The sequence below is a fragment of the Zalophus californianus genome, chromosome 8, assembly GCF_009762305.2.
Source record: "Zalophus californianus isolate mZalCal1 chromosome 8, mZalCal1.pri.v2, whole genome shotgun sequence".
NCBI classification, from domain to species: Eukaryota; Metazoa; Chordata; class Mammalia; order Carnivora; family Otariidae; genus Zalophus; species Zalophus californianus.
The window spans coordinates 140,539,240-140,561,514 of NC_045602.1; the positions used below are offsets into that span (position 1 = coordinate 140,539,240).

The 22,275-nt window shown below is 53.6% G+C and overlaps 1 protein-coding gene across 8 annotated transcripts in view; it reads left to right on the top strand.

Moving 5' to 3' along the window:
* Window positions 1-15,111, top strand: part of MYT1 (myelin transcription factor 1) — a 64,956-nt gene extending 49,845 nt beyond the window's left edge. For 6 of the 8 annotated variants that reach the window (XM_027623967.2, XM_027623965.2, XM_027623970.2 and 3 more), the window contains 7 exons: window positions 3,651-3,713; window positions 4,078-4,161; window positions 7,969-8,190; window positions 9,257-9,348; window positions 9,973-10,076; window positions 12,701-12,844; window positions 13,189-15,111. In XM_027623967.2, the coding sequence (XP_027479768.2) occupies window positions 3,651-3,713; window positions 4,078-4,161; window positions 7,969-8,190; window positions 9,257-9,348; window positions 9,973-10,076; window positions 12,701-12,844; window positions 13,189-13,329 (850 nt within the window). In that variant the 3' untranslated portion in view covers window positions 13,330-15,111. Of the gene's footprint in view, window positions 1-3,650; window positions 3,714-4,077; window positions 4,162-4,964; window positions 5,191-7,968; window positions 8,191-9,256; window positions 9,349-9,972; window positions 10,077-12,700; window positions 12,845-13,188 lie in introns of those variants that run through there. The other 2 variants (XR_003524899.2, XM_027623972.2) reach the window with 2 other exon arrangements.
* The last annotated feature ends 7,164 nt before the right edge of the window (window positions 15,112-22,275 follow it).

Consider the following 22,275-nt stretch of genomic DNA (forward strand, 5'->3'; position numbering starts at 1 on the left):
ATGAGGAGCTGCTGCCGCCAAAGGGGCCTGAGCTGATTTAGAAACAGGGCAGAAAGCTCTAGATCTCTAGAGTGCCCCCATCCTGCCAGCTTCCTCTTTGTCACTCTGGGGAGGCTGTTCTGGTCCCAGCAGCCAGAAGCGTGTCATTGCCCCTTGTTACCAATGGGGCCCTCTGTTCTGGGCAAGGTCCACCACCAGAATCATCCTTCTAGGAGCTAACAGCTTTAACGTAAAACATTTTCTGAGGCTCAGCTCATCATGGCAGATTCACATGCTCACTCAACCACTCCTGTGTCCAGCCCCAGACATCCAGTTGAAACCATCCGTCCTGCAGGCTCAGGACCCTCTTCCCCCACCTCCCGTCCCTTTCCTTCCTCTCTTCTCGTAACGTCTTTCCCATGTTCTTTTTTCCTATTTCCTTTTCCAACTCAACTTGCATTTTAACTGTAATCAGTTTTCATGGTTTTCCAGTTTGAGGGCCGGAATGATTTTAGAGCTCTCAGACATTTCTTCCTGCAGAGCAGGTGCTCAGGGCCTGGTCTGGGTCTGGAAACATGGCCATCTGGGAGGGTTAGTGCTTGTCTACAGCTAAGAGCCTGTGAGGAACCTTAACCCAAAGTGGTTTAGAAATAACAACAGAAGGTCTTGTGTGGAAATAAGTCACTCATCCGCTCTGGCAAGGTCCGGGAAGGTGCCCAGACTACCCCCAAGCTCTTCTCTGGCCCCAGAGGTCTTTCTGTGGGAGTCAACTCTGTCCTCTCGGGCCACAGCGAGGGCTCGGGGTGGATGCAGGCTCTCGGGCCACAGCGAGGGCTCGGGGTGGATGCGGGCAGGCCTCCAACATGGTCCTGGCGTGCTGGTGAGGAAGCTGGCTTCCTCCTCCCTCCTCCTGTCCAGTGGGCATCTTCTAGAGGCTGCTCCTGACCAGCCTTGTGGCGGTGATGGGGGAAGGTGACCTGTCCCCAGAGAGGAAAAGACACTTCATCACTGCCTTGCAAACAGGGCTCCTTTGGTGGCCTCCCTATCAATAACTGGGTGCAGTGACAGCCTCAGATCATGTGTTTTCTGTGCTTTAATCGAATCCCAAGGGCATTTGCTCTTCCCTACCAAGTGCCCAGTGTGGTCAGGGGCTGGGGACACGGCTGCCTTGGGCCACTCAGCCCAGTCTGTGTGTGGGGAGTTGAGGTGCAGGGTGTGTAGCCTGCAAGGGGTGTGATGGGGACTCTGACAGGTGGGGGTGGCAGACTCCCCATGGCACACGGATGGGGCTCTGAGACGAGACCTGGTGTGCGCCATCAAGCTATAGTGTGTCCTTTAGACACAGGATTCTTCCTCTTGCCCAGACAATGCTCTCAGAAGCAGATGGTGGGAGGGTTCCTGCGACTGACCCTGTGGGTCCTCAGGGGCATGAGAGTGGCTGACACAGCCAGTGCCCAGCATGGGTACCTGCTTCTCCAGCCACGTAAACGTCATCTTCTACTGGCCACGTCTTTCGGGAAAAGCCATTGAATTGGGCCTTGGCAAGGAGTACATGTGCCCGCACCCCACCCCCTCCGCCCCGGTCTGGAGAAGGTGTGCCTCAGTGCGCCCCCTTGTGCTGGGGCCTGGCAGGGACCATCCCCATGTGCATGCTCTCTCCTGCCAGCCTTACTCACAGGTGCCACGGGGGCTGCACCAGAGACCAGACCTGCACTTACAGGCATCAAGGCCTGGGGCTGCTGATGCCCTGCCCACCACCTGCAGCACTGAACCTGAGTTCTGTCATGTTTTCCCGAAGCCGAGAAAGAGTGGAGCCCCAGGCGGCCACCTGAGCACCTGCAAACCCGGGAAGGAGAAGCACCCTCCTCAGTCTCTGCACTTAGCCTTCCAGAGAGCAGGAACAGGGCTCCTGCTAGCGCGGGCCATGAGAATGCTTGGCAGGGCACTCTGAGCTGAGGCGGGGGCAGTGAGGCATCAACAGGGCCTTGGCCTCAGCGGAGAGTAGTGTGAGGCATACCATGACATGCCTGAAGGACTTGGTGCCCACAGCAAGGGGCCAACCACTGCAGCTCACACCCTGGGACCCTGGATGATGCAGAGGCACAAAGTGTCCCAGCAGGACCTTTGTACGGGTTGGGGGTTTGTGTGAAAGGAGTGAAGCTCACGTAGAAGGAGGTGGTGTGTGGTTTCTATTAAAATGCAAAAACCTTCTTGCCCTAGACGTGTGTGGGTTGAAATGTGACCACACATGATCAGAGTAGGAGCCATCCTAATCTCACAGGGTTTGAGTTATCCCTAAATCCGACAGGAGGGCGATTGGGCTGGCGGGCCTGGTGGCAGCCCTGCTGGCAGCCCAGGGAGGCTTCCCACGTGTGGCCCGCAGGACAGGATGAAGGGGACGCCTCGAGAAAGACAGTGGGCTTGGAGAAGAAGCTGGTGGGATGGGCATTGTCCCCTCCCATGTTGCCACACCAGCTTTGTGCTTCCTCTGATGGGAACAGGCAGTCCTGGCCTGCTGAGTTCTAGCAGGCAGCCGAAGAGCTGGGGGGGTCCTTTGGCTGTGCCGGCTTCCTCTCCAGCTTCCCGCTGCAAACGCCAGAGGCTGCATTGGCCGGTGGAAGAGGGTGCTGAGGAAGGGCCGTGGGCACAGCACAGGGGCCTAAGTGCCTTAGAGAACTCTATTGACTGAGAGGCAGCGACCTGTGTCCTGTTTCAGCCGATGTGAGTCCCCATAACCCTCTTGGGCCTCGGCTGCCACGGTTTCTTCTCTGTGTGAGGATGAAACCAGAACTGGCAGATGAGTGTTCTGTGAGATCCCAGATGCAAACACCAAGGTCCTGCCAGTCCCACAGGGTTGGAGCTGCGCCCTTCCATGGAACAAGGTACAAAGTGGCAGACCTGCTCCAGAGGTTTCTGGTGGATCCACCTGCAGAATCAGGCACACCTCCCCATTCTGGTACCAGCAGGAACTCACGCACTCTTCCGCCATGGACATTCAGGGAAGAATAATTTAAGAAAACCCATACTTGTGTATTAAAGTGTAATTTTCACCTTCTATGGGATATGTTTGTCAAACATTTTGGACGCATCAAGTTGGGCTTCTGTGTTTTGTGTCCCCCTCCTCACCCTTGGCCAGTGCCTGCCACCGCTGAACAGCCCCTGGATGTGGGACTTCGGCACTCACTGAGAAATCCATCTCTAGGTGACAGCGCTGTGGACGGTGTGTCATGCGTGCTCGGTAGACATCAGTTCATTCGCTCAGATGGTGGCGACCCTCCATGAAAACAACCCTTCTTCCTCCTAATCATGTCAAGGAAGAGGAGCCCATCTTAGATGTTAGGGTTGCCTTTCTGAATGCTGTTTAAAGGCCCATATGTGTTCTGGAACCTTCTAGTCCAGCCTAGAGCCCCATCGAAGGCTGAAATGGGAGCCCATGATTCCTGCAGTGGAGATGTGCTCTTGTCTTGGCCTTCTCGGACCCCTTGGGGAGACCGGGTGGCAACTTTCTGAAGGCCAGGCGTCATGGCAGCAGGCTGGCCAGGACATGCACGCCATTTCTGAGACCAGTGCTGAGGAGGCGGGTGGGACCACTGCGGGGCTGGGCACAGAGGGGGACCTTTCTGGTCAAGTGTCTTCCCTGGCTCTGGTTCCAGCTCCGCTGTCCTCCACAGGTGCCCCACACCCGGCTGTGACGGCTCTGGCCACATAACGGGGAACTACGCCTCACACCGAAGGTGAGCCTGCCGTGCCCCGGGTTACCAGGCCAGACGGAGTGGGATGGGTCTCTTCCTCAGACAAAGTTGCAGTGCCCCAAATAAGACAGTAATGTTGCTGGCAACTGGGGCCTGATTCATCTGTCATCTGAATTGATGTTCCTGAAGCCCGATCAGGTCGCCCTCTGCCACCAGACCTAAAGGGCTCGTGGTGACACCTCCTGCCATCGTCCTCCTGCCCTCGAGAATGCTCCAGGACAGAAGTTCCCTTGGGATCCCCTGGGGGCGGCTGGCCACAGAGCTGGAAGGGATGGGTGGAGCAGATGGGTGTGAAAAGTTGCTGTTCTGGGACCACAGTGGCTTTTTTTCCCTTTTTCAAAACTAGCTTGTCAGGCTGCCCTCGTGCCAAGAAAAGTGGAGCCAGGGTGACACCCACCAAGGACGACAAGGAAGACCCCGAGCTGATGAAGTAAGTTGGTGTCTTGCTGACTCCTGTGGTTGTTTTGCAGAATTGGGATGCTCCTGTATGTTATAATTTTAAAAAAGCTCCTTCTAGACTTCTTTTTCATTAACACAGCTGGTCAATGACCATGCCCATTTTTACCAAAGTTCTCCTACTGTGCATGTGGACACCTATGAAGCTGTGAGCCATGTGTGTTGTTTCAAGGGCACGCACAGGCACTGGCTTCTGTCTGGGTTCCTCAGATCTGGGGGTATTTGATGGGGCCAGGAGAGGCAAAGGGCCCTGCTGCCTGTGCACCTGGGGGGGTCACCTGGGTGAGGGCTCAGGGCATGGAGCAGCCCCACAGGGTGCTCATGGGTATTGAAACCTGCACAGCTGTGGTCTGATGGGAAAGGACAGTTGCAGGAGTCAAGGAGGAGAGGATGGTTAGAAAGATGATCAGTTTTGAATTGTGTGTGTCTGCACAGTCACATACCTTTGCAGGGAGATGGTATGGAAAGGGGGAGCCCCGGAGGGTCACCCTCAACTGGGACCTCGACACTGCTGTGGGGAGGAGCAACGACATCCTGGGCCTTACATGATTGAAGTCCTTGATACCCACCACTGACCGTCTCATGGGGGGTGCCTAACATGTCCTCAGGGGGATTGTGTGTGAACTCTGACCCTGTGAGTGCCCCACTTGGTAGGGGTTGCATCATTGCAAGTTTATGCTTCCAGAAGGGAACTTGCCCCTGAACCCCCTACTTGCCGGTAGGGGCAAGGCTGGGCCACAGGGGCAAACAGAGTGACCCACCATTCAATTTTCCCAGGACTTTCAGAGCTGACAGCGAACAGAACACTGGGTCCTCTTGCCAGCTGAGGAGTGGAAGGGAAGGGTTCTGGCTGCGTCGTGGAGCAAGCCTTAAGGCTGGCTTGGTCAGGGCGTAGCCAGGCAGGTGCACAGAAAGCCCGGCTGCCCTGACTGCGTTGCGTTTGGGCCAAGAGTAGCTGGATGCTCACCCCTGCTGAGGGGAGCAGCCTGGACCAAGAGCCAGTAGCTCCTCCTTGGAGCTCACCCCAGCTGCGCCTAAACATCTGTTTGGCTACAGAGGAGATACCTGATTGACCGGCATCACATCCTTCCAAGGGGCTGGCCCCACCAGCTGTTTGGTGTAAAAAGGCTGTGGCTTGTTTATTTAATTTAGTTTTTACAATAAAACTATAATGTATGCTAACTCAAAAATGCAAAGTATGTGGATGTTGGTGTCATGAATGCAGCCCACTAAATGCTAGGATGGAGGAAGAACATTTACCCTTCTGAGAAGCCATATAAACACAAGCTGCTATGGATGTAGAAAGGATCCTGCTGCAGGGTTATGATAAGTGAATTGTGTTGCATTTGCAAATGATTAAAATCAAGATCAGCATTTTTCAAGTTAACTGGGAAAAATGGTTTTCTTCCTCCTAATGTGCTGTCAACTTTGCTTTTTAAAAAACAAGATTTTTGCGGCCAAGTGGAGAATATGACTTAGAAGCAGGTCAGCATTTACAGGATGGATGAAGTTCCTAATGGCTCCATGGCAAGGCGGCGGGGGGGGGGGGGCGCCCATTTAGCACCTCCCTTTTATAGGGCCTCCTCCCCAGCCATAAACTTTAACTGTATTTATAACTGACTGTCATCTTTAAACAAGTGCAGACCGCAGCAGAAACTTTAATCAGTGCATCAGGTCCTGTCGAGTGATGGGATTTTGTGAGCATGTGCTTGCTCGCTGTGATTGTGGAAGGCTGGGGGAGGAAGAGTTCCCTTTTATGACATCTTGTGTCTGCACCATTTGAGATTAAGTCATGTCAGTACATTGTGGTAAATCCCTTTGGCCAAAACGAAATAACTGGCCATAAAAGTTTGTGGATGTTCCAGTGTGGGGGTTAGGAGCTCAACGCCTGTCGCCTGTGGAGAGCCCCCCACACCCACCACTGTCCCTAGCCACACTGACATCTGACAAAGGAGATGCGCCTCTGACCTTGGGGTCCTGGTGGCCCCCCCCGGCTCACCTGGGAGGTACAGAAGCTGACTGACTTGGCCCCCCACACACTCTTAGTGTGAGGTCACCTGGTAGCTCTGAAGATTTGGACACTGGGTGTGGAGGGGAAGAAAAGCAGTGTTGCTGTCCACATGTCTGAAATCCCCCCAGGAATAAATTCCAGGGAGTCATTCTTGATGAAGAGGGTTAGGGGTTTTGCAAAGAATGTGAGTAAAAGGAACTCAGATTCAACTGTGTGCTGTAACTGTGAAGAGCTGCCTCTCATTTGGTCTTTTGCTCTTGTTCTGTTGGGTGTTCAGACGTGCTTCGGTGTCCGCTGGGACCCCACAGCTGGGCGGTATCCAGGTGTGAGGGGCAGACGTAGAGTGGATCCCCCCAAGTTCCTTGCAGGGCCCGCGGCAGTATCTTCACTCTGGACTGATTGCCGAGATGACCTTGGACCGGCTCAGGGCCATCCTGCATGTCTGAGGCCCACGTGTGTGGGATGAAGAAGAGAGAGGGATGGGCACCAAGAGAGGAGACAAGTGAGGACGGATCCAGGCCAAGGAGGCTAGGAAAATGTCTGCAGTGGCCACCTTGGGGGCAAGGCCACAGTGTAGGGGCAACTTCTGGGCAGCAAGGCCCTGTCCCCTCACCGGCTGCAGCAGGAGCCCCCGGGCGGCCCTTGCCCTCCAAAAGACTTCCTGCCTCTGACTTCCCCACCCCAGAGACCTCTCTCTAAACTGGGGCAACATGTCCCTTTTCAAGGTCCTGTGTGTTTGGCAGGCCTGCAGCCCCTAAAAAGTGGGTAAATACAAATGGCAAATTATATGAGTCTCATTTGCTGGAGGGAGAAAACTGAGAACTTGCAGGTGCAGGATCTCATCCTCGGTCAGTTCTTGGTTCCTAGGTGGTCCTGAGCTCAGATCCCATGATCCTGAAATGTTGGTGCTCAGAAGGTATCACAGGGAGTTCCTGGTCCTGGTCTGTCCTGAAGGCCATGAAGGTGGATGGCCAGAGCCCTCTGCATCAGCCAGTTTTCTGTGGTGCACGGATTCCAATGGCAGCATGAGGGGGATTCACTCTGAACCTTTCTCCAGTTACCTCACCTGTTCCTGGGGCTTGTGTTATTTCCTCAAGGGATTCTCTCCTTGTCCTGGAACAACCTGAACAAAGGAAAATGCCACTCCAACCCAGCCTCGGGCAGGAAGCATGATGGAATGTCTGAACTGAGTCTTTCTTGCATGAGCCCTGTGGCCTGGGTTCTTCCTTCCAGAACACACATTTCAGATGTGGCGAAGCTGGGACATCTATGGACATCATGCCTTGACAGTCTCATTTTAGGATGCTGTAGGGTGATGGGGCCTCTGCTGTCCCCACACTGCATGGCTGCAGGTGCACTTGTGACCTTCTGTGACCCCCAGGGCCCCCGGCACTTTGCTTGGTGCAGTCCCTAGGGTGTGGCCTCCACATTGCTGGGGTGATGTAGACATGATGTGGCAGCAAGGTCTAGGTGTAGACCCAGAGGCTCCAGAGAGCTAGCCCAGGGCCCAGGGGCATCATGGCTCCTGAGGGGTGGGGACAGAGGGTAGCTGCTGACCTTCCAGGGATGCAGGGGGCGAGAGGCTGCGGCTGGAGAGGGAACATGATCCCTGCTGCCTTTGTGTCTGGTTGGGAAGGCTTCAGGAATCACTCGGACAGTGGGAGTTTATCCAGGAGCCCCCAGCAGTCTCAGTGTCTGGCTTGGGAGAGTCTCTGGGCTTCTCCTCCCTCCTCCAGTGCCCTGTGCTCACCTCTGACCTCTCTGTGCCAGGTGCCCTGTTCCAGGCTGTGTGGGGCTTGGTCACATCAGCGGCAAATACGCCTCCCACCGAAGTGCATCTGGCTGCCCACTGGCCGCACGGAGGCAGAAAGAGGGTTCCCTTAATGGCTCACCCTTTTCCTGGAAATCTCTGAAGAACGAGGGGCCTACCTGCCCCACTCCAGGCTGTGATGGCTCTGGCCACGCCAACGGTAGCTTCCTCACTCACAGGAGGTAACTGCCCAGCACGTCCTGCGTTTCATCGGGACCCCAGCCTTGGGCGTGTGAGCAAGTTTCTTCAAGAAGGGCCAGGCTAGGGCTCTGTCGTGGCCTATAGTTTCTCTAGGGAAAAGCAAGGCCCAGAATGGTAGCCGACGGGGGGAAGCCATAGACAGTCTGTGGGGGCGAGATCATGGTGTTTGTGACACGTGTCACCCCATGTGGCTGCTGTCATGAGCCCCCTTCTACAACCCAGGAGAGTCCCTCCAGCAGGAGTGAGCAGAGCCCTGAGTCTGGTGTGTGCATTCTGGAGACAGGCCGCCAGCTTCTCATGAGAGGCTTTGTCGTACCTCGTGCCCCTCCCGCTGGGGCCTCTTCTTTGACCTTTGGGTCTAGGCCTCTGCCTGCTGTGGAAGGGACATGGTGGCAAGAGCCCTCCCTGCCTGGGCTCTCGCTTGCCCCCCAATACCTGCTCCAGGGCTGGGGGGGCCTTGGATCCCCCATTCTCTTCCTCTGTGTGCCAGGCAGCTGAGGTGTTGGCCGAGGTGCAGGGGGTTACCACACAGTCCTTCAGAAACCTCCTTTGTCTTTCTTTTGTTCTGCCCTTGTCTCTCCACCTACAAGATTAATTAGCTCATTCATTCCACAAGCCTTTACTGAGGGTCCACCACACACCAGGCCCTGAGATAGAGCAGAGAACAAGAGTTGATCTAAGCCAGGCGGGTGGGGCACCGACTATAAGCAAACAAATGAGTGAGGTACCTAGGATGGCCAAAGGGGTAGATGCTGTGGGCAGAATAGTGGCAGGGAGGAGTGAGGGAGGCCTCTCTGAGAAAGGGGTAAGGCGCTGGCCCCACACCATCTGGGGATGAACCTTTAGGGCAGTGGCCCGAGCTGGGAAAGCCCTGGGGGCTGGAGCCAGGGAACAGGGAGCAAAAGGAGATAAATGAGAAAGTTCCAAGCCAGGATCCTACCAGGCTGCCAGCCAGTGAGGACTTGGTTTCATTATGATGTGTCATCTTGGCCTGGCCCTTGGTGTGTGACTTTGGACTGGTTTTTGGTGTGTGACCTTTGCTTCCAGCTTATCCGGCTGTCCCAGAGCAACCTTTGCTGGAAAGAAGGGAAAAGTCTCAGGGGATGAGGTTCTCAGCACGAAGTTCAAGACGAGTGATGGTAAGGTTCCTGTAGTTCCTCCAAGTGATCTCTGTGACCTGGGTGAGTGAGCAGTGCTGGTGGAAGGGGTTAAGGAAGCAGAGTCCCTCCTGGACTGAGTCATGGTGGAGACAGACCCCTGGCCTAAGCCGACAGGTCTCCCAGCCTCAGCTCTGAACCCCTGGTTGCCTGGAGTCTGGGCTCCTGGCCCTCAAGTGGCCATGCTTGCTCTAACTTAGGTATTGGTAAGTGTTGGTGTCAGAGAACCCTGCTGGCAGCATCAGAAGCCACGTTCTCGGGGTTTGTGGAGTTGTGAATTCAGTTTCAAGGAAGAGGGAAGCTGAGGAAATTCAGCACCACCTGGAAAACTTCCATCTTTATTTTAGCGATTAATACCTGCCAGAGAGATTTATATCCTCCTATCACCCAGGGTCAGGAGGCAGATGTAGACATAGGGCTACTAGTCTCCAAGCCCGACTGTTCCAGCATGACATGTGGGATATGAGCTGTCCAGCATGCCAGGCCGGTTACCTCTGTTTGGAAAGGGTCCTTTGTTCCACCTAGAAAATAGGCCTCCACTGCACCCCCACATGCTGGCCTGGGCGTAAAGCCAAGAGCCACAACCAAGGTTTTTCTCTGGAGCAGTATTGGAGAATGATGAGGAGATCAAGCAGCTGAACCAGGAGATTCGTGACCTGAATGAGTCCAACTCTGAGATGGAGGCCGCCATGGTGCAGCTGCAGTCCCAGGTGGGTGGCACAACTGTAGTCCCAGGTGCAGTCCCAGGTGGGTGGCCCAGCTGCAGTCCCAGATGGGTGGTGCAGCTGCAGTCCCAGGTGGGTGGCGCTGCTGCAGTCCCAGGTGCAGGCCCAGGTGGGTGGCGCTGCTGCAGTCCCAGGTGCAGGCCCAGGTGGGTGGCGCAGCTGCAGTCCCAGGTGGGTGGCGCTGCTGCAGTCCCAGGTGCAGGCCCAGGTGGGTGGTGCTGCTGCAGTCCCAGGTGCAGGCCCAGGTGGGTGGCGCAGCTGCAGTCCCAGGTGCAGTCCCAGGTGGGTGGCGCAGCTGCAGTCCCAGGTGCAGGCCCAGGTGGGTGGCGCAGCTGCAGTCCCAGGTGCAGGTCCAGGTGGGTGGCACAGCTGCAGTCCCAGGTGCAGTCCCAGGTGCAGGCCCAGGTGGGTGGCGCAGCTGCAGTCCCAGGTGCAGGCCCAGGTGGGTGGTGTTGCCACCCAACCCAAAGGGGTCCTTGTCCTCAGCCTCCTCTTCCATGAGGCAGGAGAGCTGAGCTCGTCAAGGTTGCTGTTAGGCTGAGCTGACCGTGCAGTGCTCAGGGACACTCAGAACAAGCCACACCTGCCAGCTTTGGTAGTTCTTCTAGCAGTAGGGGTCCTGAGGTGCCCATGCTGGGGGTCCCATCAGGGTTAGTGGTCCCGTCAAGGTTGACTGCTGGCCCTGTCAGTAGGAGTATTATCACAGGGTAGGTTCTGAGGGCCTGGCTGGAGCCTGATTCTACCCCAGAGCTGCCGCATAGCAGCTTAGTAACCCGGCAAACCTGTTATCAGTCTGTACCCTGACGTCCTTACTGGTAGAATGGTGATGATAATAGGAATCAACTCTGTGAGGTGGTACGTATTTCTATGGGAAAGTGTCTGACCCCAAAAGAGTCACTATTGTTGTGTGATAGGGTTAGAAATTACTTTAAGTATACGTGTCATATCTCTCTGATTTCCCCCAAATGAACATTGGGCATCAGAAAAAAAAAATGCAATGAGGGCCTTATTTTGAAGAGAAGCCCTGTCTTTAGCTGTTGAGTAGGGGCCAGAGCAAGAGCTGGGGGCACAGTAGGAGTGGCCACACACGGCTCTGGCCCCTCCGGCTGGAGGGACAGAGGGACGAAGAGGTGCCCAGGCCCTGCAGGATCTGAGGGCAGAAAGGGCAGATGGGAAGGTGGGGAGGCCTCTTCCCAGAGGCTGCAGTGTGACACATTAGGGCCCCACGTGTCTTGTTATGCTGTCCCTTCCTCCACTGGCCAAGAGGCTTTTATGCTGACCTCCTGTGACTTGGAAGCCTAGATAAAAATAGCACTTGCCTGTAGAGAACAGGAAGGGTCTTCGTCTGCCATGCACCATCTTCCCCAGGCTCACAGGCAGTAGAAGCAGAGGAGTACTGGGGCATCTCTGGGTGCCGAGACACATCACTGGGTGACCGCCACCCTCTGTCTCTCACTGCTCTCTCTCTTCCCGAAGTAACCTTGGGACAGCACCTCTGATTTCTTTTCTTTTCTTTTTTAATCCTTTCTTTCTTTGCCTTTTTCTTTCTTCTTTCTTTCTTTCTTTCTTTTTTTTTTTTGCTGATTTCCATCTTTTTATTCACTAGGATCTTTTTGGACTGACTCAGAGCCCCCTTTCTTCTAGAGGGAGTTTTGAGTCCTGTGCTCTGCAGAAGGGCTCAGGCAAAGAGAAGGCTGGCCCCTAACTCCTATTCAAACTGTTTTAAGCCAAAGACTTGTCACCAGGTGATGAAGCATGATGTTTCCCAGCCATGTGGTTGGAAGAAAGCACTCCACCCCACGCATTGCCCCCTAAAAGGCAGCTCACCTTTCTGCACCTAGGGGATGGCTCAATGAGTCACACACATTGTGTGAGCTTGCCGCAGCCCAAGGCTCCCTTGAGACGCAGTGAGGTTGGGAGCTGCCCTCCCAAGCAAGTTTTCTCCAGAGCGGGCCCCAGGGCAGGCTCCCCACCTTCCCCACACTGGCTGTGAACCTCTGCATAGGATTGTGCTGACCCTGAGACTCACCTCTCTGATCACCTGAGCTGCCCAGAGCATTCAGGACTGCCCATGACCGTCAGCCCTGTTGTCACTGTCACTGTGAGGGTGTGCTGGAGGGGTCATCGACTGGCTCCACTCAGCTAGGAGTTGCAGAGGGAGAAGCAGTTGCCTGTTCTGCTTGCCTTCCATAGCTTTATTAAGGTATTTTGTTGGTCTTTCTGATGGGGGGAAGACCCAAAGGTGGCCAGACACCCCACAAAGTGGATGCAGTATTCCCATTACAGACAAGGAAGAAGAAACATGGTGAACTTAACTGCACAGCTAGTGGTGGGCTGGGATTTGAGCCCAGGGTGCTTTGGAGTCTGTGTTCCTCCCTGACCCTGCAGGACAGATGTGGCACAGAAGGCTATGACCCCACACAGCCCCTGGCTCAGTCACTGCATCCCTTCTTCCATCCAGGGACCAGGGTCCCTGCCTCTTCACCCTCTCCCAGAGAGACCTGAAGTGTGGCACAGTTAGCCTGCTGGGTGTGTCCTAGGAGGACCTGAGGGATGTGGTCCATGGGACTCCCATGGCAGGAGGCATTTTCCTTCTCGGTCTGGTGCAGATCTCCTCCATGGAGAAGAGCCTAAAGAACATTGAGGAGGAGAACAAGCTCATCGAGGAGCAGAATGAAGCCCTGTTTCTGGAGCTGTCGGGCCTGAGCCAGGCCCTCATCCAAAGTCTTGCCAACATCCGCCTTCCGCACATGGTAAGCAGGATGTGGCCCTGCGGGCACACAGCTAAGCTGGTAGCTGACCCCCAGGACTCTGGGGAAGGTGAGGAGGGCAGGGCACCCCTCTGCCACAAGGGCCCCGATCCAGGTGCTTTGCCTGGCAGGCTGCTGGCCGTGGCGGCTCTAGATCTCCTGAAGAGCTTAGGAATCCACAGCAGAATACTCATGGTTGTTTCAGCCCGAGGGTGCCAGTGGTGCCCCTGGTAGGTGTGGGCTTGTCTCCGGGGGCGTTCTATGTTCATCCGTAGATTTCTGTGGCTTCTGAAAATCATGGGTCCCATTGCATGGTTGGAGATTACTAACCCGGTTCTGTTCTCCAGGAGCCAATATGTGAGCAGAATTTTGATGCCTACGTGAGCACCCTCACTGACATGTATTCCAACCAGGAGTGCTACCAGAACCCCGAGAACAAGGACCTCCTGGAGAGCATCAAACGGGCTGTGAGGGGCATCCAGGTCTAGACCTCATCATCCAGAAGCCACCCCGCCAATCGGGACACCTGGGGCACCCCGACTTGGCTCCATCGTTTACCTCCCTTGCCCTGCCCCCGCAGTGGAGATTCCCAACTTGCAGTGACTAGTTGGCAGCCCAGGGCGGCCTCAGGTGGGCTTATCCAAAGGGGTGCCTGGAAATCCGTGTCTTTCTTGTTGCGCTTGCCAGGCTGGAGGTCTCGACCTCCCCACACAAGTGCAGGGCAAGGCACGGCGTATTACAAAGTGATTTATTTTTGTTTTTTGAAAGAAATCTGAAGAGCAGCTCAAAGTCTCCAGTGGAAGCTCATGGACAAGGTTCTCAGGGAAGTTTTGGAGTTTGCAACCACAGTATTCCTTTGTCTGTCGAGGCTGGGAGGGTAGCCGTGGGCACGGGGCGGGTGGTGCGTGTGACAGTGTCAGCCTGGAGCATGCACCCCAGGGTGCGCGTCTGCTCGGTGAGGTCAATGTGGCAAGTGTGTTTTCTGTTTTCATTTAATTCAGTTTTGTCTTAAGGATGGAATAAAGCACTGTTCCAGAGGGTTAGAAATAGACCTACAGCCCATGGTCAACTTGAGGACTCTAACCTGGGATGCCCCTGGACGTTCCACATGAAAGCACCTCACACATCTAGGGGTAGCTGGCACCCCCAGCCTGCACAGGCATGTACAGCTTGGGGTCATGCTCCCTCCCTCTTGGGGCTGCAGCCTTCGGATCCAGGTCTGGGTCAGGGCCAGGGTCTCTGGCTCTCTGTGTGTCCACCCGTGCCTGTGACCTGTCACTGCCGCATTACCCAGGTCACGGCCGAGCTCGACTGAGGTGGGGACGGCGTCAGCAAGGTCAGGGAATAAATTCCTAATTCGGAGACCACCAAGATTCATTTCTTTTTAGATCCATTCAAGATGCGAAAAAAATTGTAATAGAAAGTGTTAAACACAATGTTCCTAACATGTAAATAGAGTCCAAATCGATTGTGACTACAATTCCAAGTTAGTATTTAAACGTAGAGAAATTGCACTTCCTGGAAGAAATAAAAAAGTAGTTAGTTTAATTATTCTGTAAATTATTTAATTTTGTCAAGATGTAAGTATTTATATTCGCAACCTCTTATGTTAACATTTGCTATTTATTTAACATTTTTATTTATTAATTTTGTACTATTTCAACTAGACCCCACACCAGGACACCATGAGAGGGAAATCAATGAAATCAAAGCAAAATTAATGATTGGACTATGAGATAGGCCACAAAAAAAATCTTGCTGTAACTTCTATATATAGAAGTCTTCTTATAATTTTGATGCAACCAACTTATTTTTTATATATTTTGTTATTTATTCTTTTAATAATGGAATTTTTAAAAAAGTATTTTGTAACTGAGGAATTTTGATAATTTGGGGATATTTTTCCCTGGGTCCAATGGAAAGAAAGACTTTTTGGTTTTCTTTACCCCTTTGGTTCCTTTTGTTTCAGGTATGGACAACAGCAAATGGAATTCTGTATTTATTATTTATTTACGTGTAGCGCAGATGTGTGTGCTCTGGCGTGTTTCTCGTGTTGCGTCTGTGTGCTGGTTCTTGATGGCTGAGTCATGCTGCTGAGAAGGAGTGCTGGCCACAGGCAGCACCGAGCAGTCCCCACTCACAGGCTCCCTGTCCCTCTGACAGCTCCAATACTGTGATCCCCTTCCTCAGGAAACGCGTGGAACCCACAGCACAGCACTTCTCGGTGTGTTTGCAGGGTGATTTCCTAATAAAAGTCCACTCTGACTGTGCACGGGAGCAGTGTGTGCTGTGACGTCGGTCTCTGTCACCTTCTTGGGGACTCTTCCATCTGGGGCTCTTCTTGATACCACGTGTGGAACCAACATCTTTCCCCCAGGGTGTGGTTCTAGGAAGTCTAAGTCACAGTGCCCTGCCCCTCCCCACGTGACTGGGCATGTGCAATGCACCACTTTCCCTTGGGCTCAGAGAGAAGTCTTCCCATTGGGGTTGTCAGACCGGGTGGGGTGGTGGGGGTGGTGGGGTTGTGGGCTGGAATGGGGGTTGCCACAGGCTGTCTCTTCGGGCCACAAGGAGGAAGCCGTCTGCAGTAGGAGAGAGTCTGGACATTCTGGAGGGAGGCAGAGCTGAGAGATGGGGAGATTACAGTGGAGGTGGAAGGAGGGTGATCCTTTCAGAGCTCCTGGATCCAGCTGTACTTGAAGGCTGCCCACCTTCGTAGCTTCCCAGTTATGTGGGGCATGAACTCCCCCTCCCCCTCTTCTCCTCCCCCCACCCTTCTTCTTTTCCTTGTTGCTTAAACTCTTGTGTTTGGTTTTTTGGTCTTGCTGTGGCAGCTCACTGTTTTCAGACTTCAGTGTCGGGTGGAGCTCTAGCTCTCCCAGGGTGAGACTTAGGTTTGCATATTCAACCTGATCTGTCAACCCCTTTGACCTCCCTGGGAATCTGGCCCTGAAGTCCAACCTGGAGCTCCCATCTGACCTGACAAAGGAAAATTCTTAGACATTCGGAGCCTCATTTCCAAACCATGTCTGAGTCAAACAGGGTCCAGGACACCTGGGGGCATCTGGTGTGTTTGGAGGGCAGTTGGCCCTGAGGAGAGCTGCCCAGGGACCTTTGCTGCACCCCAGACCCACGTCCCCACCCCTGCTCCCCGCCGTCTTTGCCTCTCTCTTTTGCCTCTGTCTACAGTGGTCCGGCCTCTGAAGCCTGGCCTCTTCTGGGAAACTTCTATGGCTCCCTCCCCCTCTCCTCCACTAGGCCCTCTTTTCATCTGCCTGTCGCCCCTTCCTGGTTTCTGCCCCACCCTGCCCCTGCCCCTGTGGATGCTGTCCCCATGTGTGCTCCTCAGAGGCTGCCCCAGTCCACATCCTGGCCTCCCTCCCCTGAGTCAACATCCCTACAGCTCATGTCTGCCACGTGCGGAGAACCGCCGCACTGTCTCCCGAACCTGCTTTTCCCAGTTCTAGCACTTTCTGGGACTCCACTTGGACATCCCACAGACCACAGGACATGTACCCAGGTGACCACATTAGCCCACTGGCTGCTCCCATCCTGGCCCTCCCTGGGCCCAGCCAGATACCTGCTGTCACCCGGCTGAAGAGATCATGGCCACATGCAAGCTACCAAGAGGGGCCATCACACGGATGTCAACGTCACCACAGAACACCCATTGGGCGGTGGGTGCCGCCCTAATGAGGGCAGTGTGTGACTTGAGGAAAAACAGGCTATTATTTGGGTTACGTGTCTAGCTGTGCAGGGATGCATGTATTATGGCTCCAGCCATGCCCTGTCTACCATAGGGGGCAGTGTGGACATGGTAACTGCTGAGCTCCAAGGGAGCCCCTCCCACTAACTGAGGTGTCTGCTTGGGCTGGTTCTGGCTCCTGAGGGCTGGCCACTCTGTGCAGCAGCTTCCTGAGCCAGTATAGGTCTTAGGGGCACACCAGGAGCCCCACAGAATTGGAGGAGCTGGTACCGTCTCAGCCCTGTGGGGTCATCCCCAGTCCGCCACTTCCAGGATGAGGGGTCTATTTGGAGGGGCAGGGAAGCCCACAGAGCCACCCTGCTTCCCATGTGGGATCGTGGGAGTGGATGTAGAGGAGGAAAGTACAGCTCCCTCCCCAGCACCCTGCCAGCGAACACCCCCTCATGGACCCACCCATCGCTGTTCATAGGGTACCTTCTGCCAAATTGGACACATTTCTGCCCGTGTCTTTCACACACTGTCAAAAATGTTTTCCTTGTATTTAATTCTGTTGCGGTTCTCTCTGTAGAAGTTGTCAAAATAGCAAAGGAGAAACCTGGTGCTGTTTATGTAAAGACAGTAAGGATTCCACCCGAGGCCCACCTGCTGTATCGTGAAGACCAAGCAGAAGTGCTTTGAAGTCCCACACCATGCCCCCTGGGCTACTGCTTGAGACCCAAGCAGAGCTCGATAATCCAAGATGCTATCAGGCACCAAACCTGGAAGGGCTCAGTCAGTCACAGCCGAGGCACCCCACACAAAACCCTACCTGGCCCAGCCCTGAGCAGGTACAGGAGAGAAGTAATGACCTCTGAACACCATGGTGCAGGCACTAGGATTGTCTCCATCATACAGCCCAGGAAACTGAGACCCAGGAGGCTGCTCAGGGTCACACACAGGATTGGCTATGCAGCCAGGATTTACACCAGGCCTCTGGCCCCTGGGGTCTGTTCTCCTCAGGAAGAGGAAGGGGTGCCAGCTCAGCTGAGCTCCATGGAGCAGTCAGACCCAGTGGGCACGGAGGAGTCAGAGGAGAAGGTAGGAGGCACCAGGAAGAATCTGTCCAGGCGCAGTGTGGACAGACAAGTCTCCCAGTCTTGGGAGAGTTGGCCTGGCAGACACCACTTCCTTCTGGGAAGCTCTGACCATTCCTTAAGGTAGCTGGGACCAGATACAGACTCTGAAGCCTCCTTGAGGTGGAGACAGGTTCTCCAGCGATTTTCTGGCTCCTCCTGCCTGCAGGGCTAAGCAGGGTGGACCATGTCCCTGTGGGGGCCTCTCCTTGCCCTCATCCGCTGGGCTGGGCTGTCACTAGAGCTGGCCAGGGGTTTCCCACAGGACAGTTAGGCTTGTCCAAGATCCCTTTTCTAGACTCCTAAAGGCAGTTTCTTCCCCTGAATACATTTTTAGTCAGTAACAGAAAGGACTAAGACGTGGTCCTTGTACTGGGACCACGGTCTCCAGAACATTCCTGATCATTCCTTAGCCACTACCACATTTGTACCCTCATGCTGTTCCCATAGGTTATGACAGCGAGCTGCCTGGCTCCATCCCAGGTGCTGGCCCTCTGTGATTTCTGCCAAGTTGAGGTCTGAGGTGGGGCCTGAAAGCAGGTTTGGGATGACTGGGAGAGACCCCCAATCACATTTCCTTCATGCAGTGCTGAATCTGGCGGGGGGGCCTTTCTGGAGTTTGGAACCCCTTGACAGTGAGAAATTATGTGTGCATGTGTGGGGGAGGGGGGATCTTTTTCCTAATCCAAACCCTCCCATATTCTTGAGCAGTGGGGAAACTTCCTGACTCACAGTCCCAAAGTGTCCTATGAATATGACACTCATAATGGCCACGGGCTAGGGACCATCATTTGCACTGACTAGGCCCTGAGAAGTTGACTCTCTCTGCTGCAGTTTCCTTATCAGCACAGAAAGAGGGGCATATGAAGTGAGACATGTGCATTCACCACAGTGGAGACTGGGGCATTCTGAAACAGCTGAAACATTTGGATGCTGCCACTCCCCACCAGCTCAGGGTCCCTGGGAAGCTACCTCAGAGGCATCAGTAAGAGGGGCCTGTGATGACGGTGGTCTGCTTCAGGCCTCAAGGGCTCACCCCATTCCCTAGACACCACCAACTCACCCCACAACCATGTGGGGGGGGGTGTCCTGGGGCAGCTTGCAACAGTGTCATGATGCCCAATGGCCCCCCGCATTGGTATGGGGGGAGGGGCTGATGCTGCTGCCCTGCATGTTGAGACCCTCAGTCAGGACTGGTGACCTTCAAACATTGTTCAAGCACTCACACCCTTTACATGGAGTGTCACAAAGAGCCGCTGTGCTATTCTGGCCAAGGTAGAGGGTCAGAACTGGTGTGGCCCAAGGGAGATGCTCAGCACGTTTGGGAAATCTCAGCAGATGTTCCCTCAGAGAGTCTCTAGCTACCTCCCTCCCCAGCTATGTACAGAGCCTAGGAGACCACATGGGGAGACTCAGCCAAGTACAGGATGTGTGTTCCGTGGTGGGGCGGGGGGGAGGGGGTGGCAGACAGGGAATGTATCTGCACGGGGTGGCTGCATGGACGAGAGGTAGGGGTGTTGGGCAAGTCCCCTTCGTGGGGGCTCCTGGTTTTGGACACAGTAGCTCTTTCTGAGTCCAGGGCCATCTCATAGCTGGGGACTGTAGGCAGGTCACTTCTAGCTTCTGTGCTTCAGCTTCCTTCTCTGTAAAGGAGTCCACAACACATCTACTGAAGGAGGGAGGGAGAGAGGGTAGAAAGCGTTGGCCAAGGCCCCAGGTCATGTACCATCTCCTGACACTCTGAGGACACCCTTGAACTCACCTCCCCTTTCCTGCATCTCCCCATTTATATGAGCCACCACTCCCAGCTCCAAGGTCTGCCTCTGGTGTGTTGCCAAGCCACCTGACGTGTGACCACAGCTGCCAGGTAAGGCCTGGGTTTGTAGGCACCACCCAGGGCCCTCCTGTTTGCACCCCTAAGTCTAGGTGCCCAAGGAGCGGGTACATCTGCTGTTCCCACCTCTGCTAGCAACTGGTCTGGCCTGCCAAGTTCTGGAGTTTGGTCTTCCCAGACTGGCCTCTCTTCTCTAAGGCTGCTGCCCACTCTCGCTCTCCCCTCAAGCCTTTCCTCTTGTAAGTTACGAGCTAGGGAGGAGAGTCTGAGGGGCTGGCCAAGGGGGAGGGGACCCTGGAACCCTAGGACTCACAGCCTAAGAAATGTGGTGGTGGCGCCTGGGTGACTCAGTTGGGTAAGCCTCTGACTCTTGGTTTCGGCTCAGGTCGTGGTCTCAGGGTGGTGAGACTGAGCCCCGCGTTGAGCTTGCTTAAGATTCTCTCTCTCCCTCTCCCTCTGCCCCTCCCCCCCCTCCATCTCTAAAGAAAAGAAATGTGGGTGTCAGCTCCTCTTCCATCCCAGGTACCCTGTGGGCAGGCCTCTGGACCCTGGTCTGACACTACTTCTTTGTGTCCTATGTATATAAAATACACACACACAGACACACACACACAGGAAGTGGGGTGGGGGGGGATTTATTTTGTGGGATTGGCTCACTCAGTAGTGGTGGCTAAATCTGATACCTGCAGAGCATGGGGCAGGCTGGAGACCTGGGAAGAGCTGATGCTGCAGTCTGGTGTCCAAAGGCCGTCTGGAGGCAGAATTCCTCATTCCCTGGGGAATGTTATTAGGCTTTGCTCTTAGTGCCTCAAGTGCTTGGATAAGACCCACCCACATTATGGAGGGTAATTTGCTTTACTCCATGTTTGCTGATTTAAATGTTAATCACATCCAAAAAATATCCTCCGAGGAACATCTAGACTGGTGTTTGACCAAACATTTGGGCACCATAGCCTAGCCAAATGGACACACAAAATTAGCCATCACAGAACTCTTCCCACGCATTACTAACTTTTTATTAAAGTGGTTTGTTTTAAGACAAGAAATTATTTTTTAGATTCCCTTCTCAATCATTTTATGATACAAATACACTGGAGTTCACCAATACTTTCAGATAACATCAAACTGCGCTCACCTGCAGAGTAGGAATAGCAGAGAAGTGTGAGGCATGTCTGAGAACTGGCTAATTCCACTTGCTGCCTACAAATGGCTTATGAGGAGGAAGAATGATTTCTTCCCTTTTTGGAGGATGGTTTGGAGCCTCTCAATGCAACCACGGCCTGGGGCGACGCCTGGTGGTCATTGTGGCCACTTGTAATCTGCCATCCTCCTACTCTTGATTCCTTTGTTTGTAAAATATCTTTGTTCTCTGGGTGTTTTAAATTTTTCCTCTTTATCATCGGTTTTGAGCAATTTGATTATATTGTGCCTTGGTACTTTTCTTCATGTTCCTGTGCTTGGGGTTCATTGAGGGTTAGGGTTTTCATCAAGTTAGGAAAGATCCAGCATTTTCTCCACTATTTCTTTTCATCCCAGCTTATGTCCCTTCTTTCTGCGACAGTCATTACATGTGTGTCAGGCCACACGAGGTTGCCCCACAGGCGCCATTGATGCTGTTAATTTATTCTCTTTTCTCTTCACATATTATTTGGGGTAGTTCCTGCTGCTGTGTCTTCAACCCTTTCTTCAGCAACATCCAATCTGCTGCTAATACCATTTACTGTATTTTTCAACTCAGACACTGTAATTTTTATTTCTGGAAGTTATATTTGGGTCTCTTTATGTAACCTTTGTGTCTGCACTTAACTCCTTGTTTTACCTCCTTCTTTATATTCCTGACAATTTTAGATTGGATGCCAGACATTGTAAATTTTACCTTGTTGAGTGTTGGGCATTTTGTATTCTTGTAAATATTCTTGAGCTTTGCTCTGGGACACAGTGGCCAGGAAATATTTGGATCCTTTCAGATCTGTTTCTGATATGTTAGGTGGGGTTTGAGCAGTGATCAGTCTGGGGTGAGCTGTAACTCACTCCCGAGGCAAGACCCTTCTGCGTACTCTTCCAACTGTTCCATGAACCAGGAGTTTTTCCAGTGTGGCTGCTGGTAACCGACACCACTCTCTGCCTCGTGCAACCATGGCAGTGTGACCCTTTTGGACAGTTCTTTCCCTGGCTTTGGGTTGTTTCTGCACACACACATATGCGGATCAGTTCTCTACTGAACACTTGATGGGGAGTGGCTGCAGGTTCCCAAGTCCTCTCTGTAAATTTCTCCCCACCTGTACTCTGCCCTGGGACTTCCAGCCACCTTGCTCTGCGTGGGATCCCCCTGCCTGCCCTGCAGCCTGAAGACACTAGCAGTGGTGAGATGAGGCAACTGTAAGGGCTCAGCCCGTTGGTTTCTCGTCTCTCAGGAGTCACTGAGCTCTGTTGCACAATGTCCAGGTTCTGAGAACTGTTGCCTCACATATTAGTCCATTTCTTGGTTGTCTCAGGCATGAGAGCAAGTTCAGTCCATCTTGGTCAGAGTTTCAGAGTTTCTTGGCACATTTCAGTTAGAGATGATGAAAAAAATTCTGGAGATGAATAGTGGTGATGGTTGCACAACAACAAGAAATGTACTTAATGCCATTGAACTGTACACTTAAAAGTGGCTAAAATGGTAAATTTTATGTTATCTATATATTACCACAATAAAAAACATTTTTTTAAAGGGCTATCTTAACTAAAGGAAGTCTTCATACTGCACTTTGAAGATAACAACACAACCCACTGCATGCAG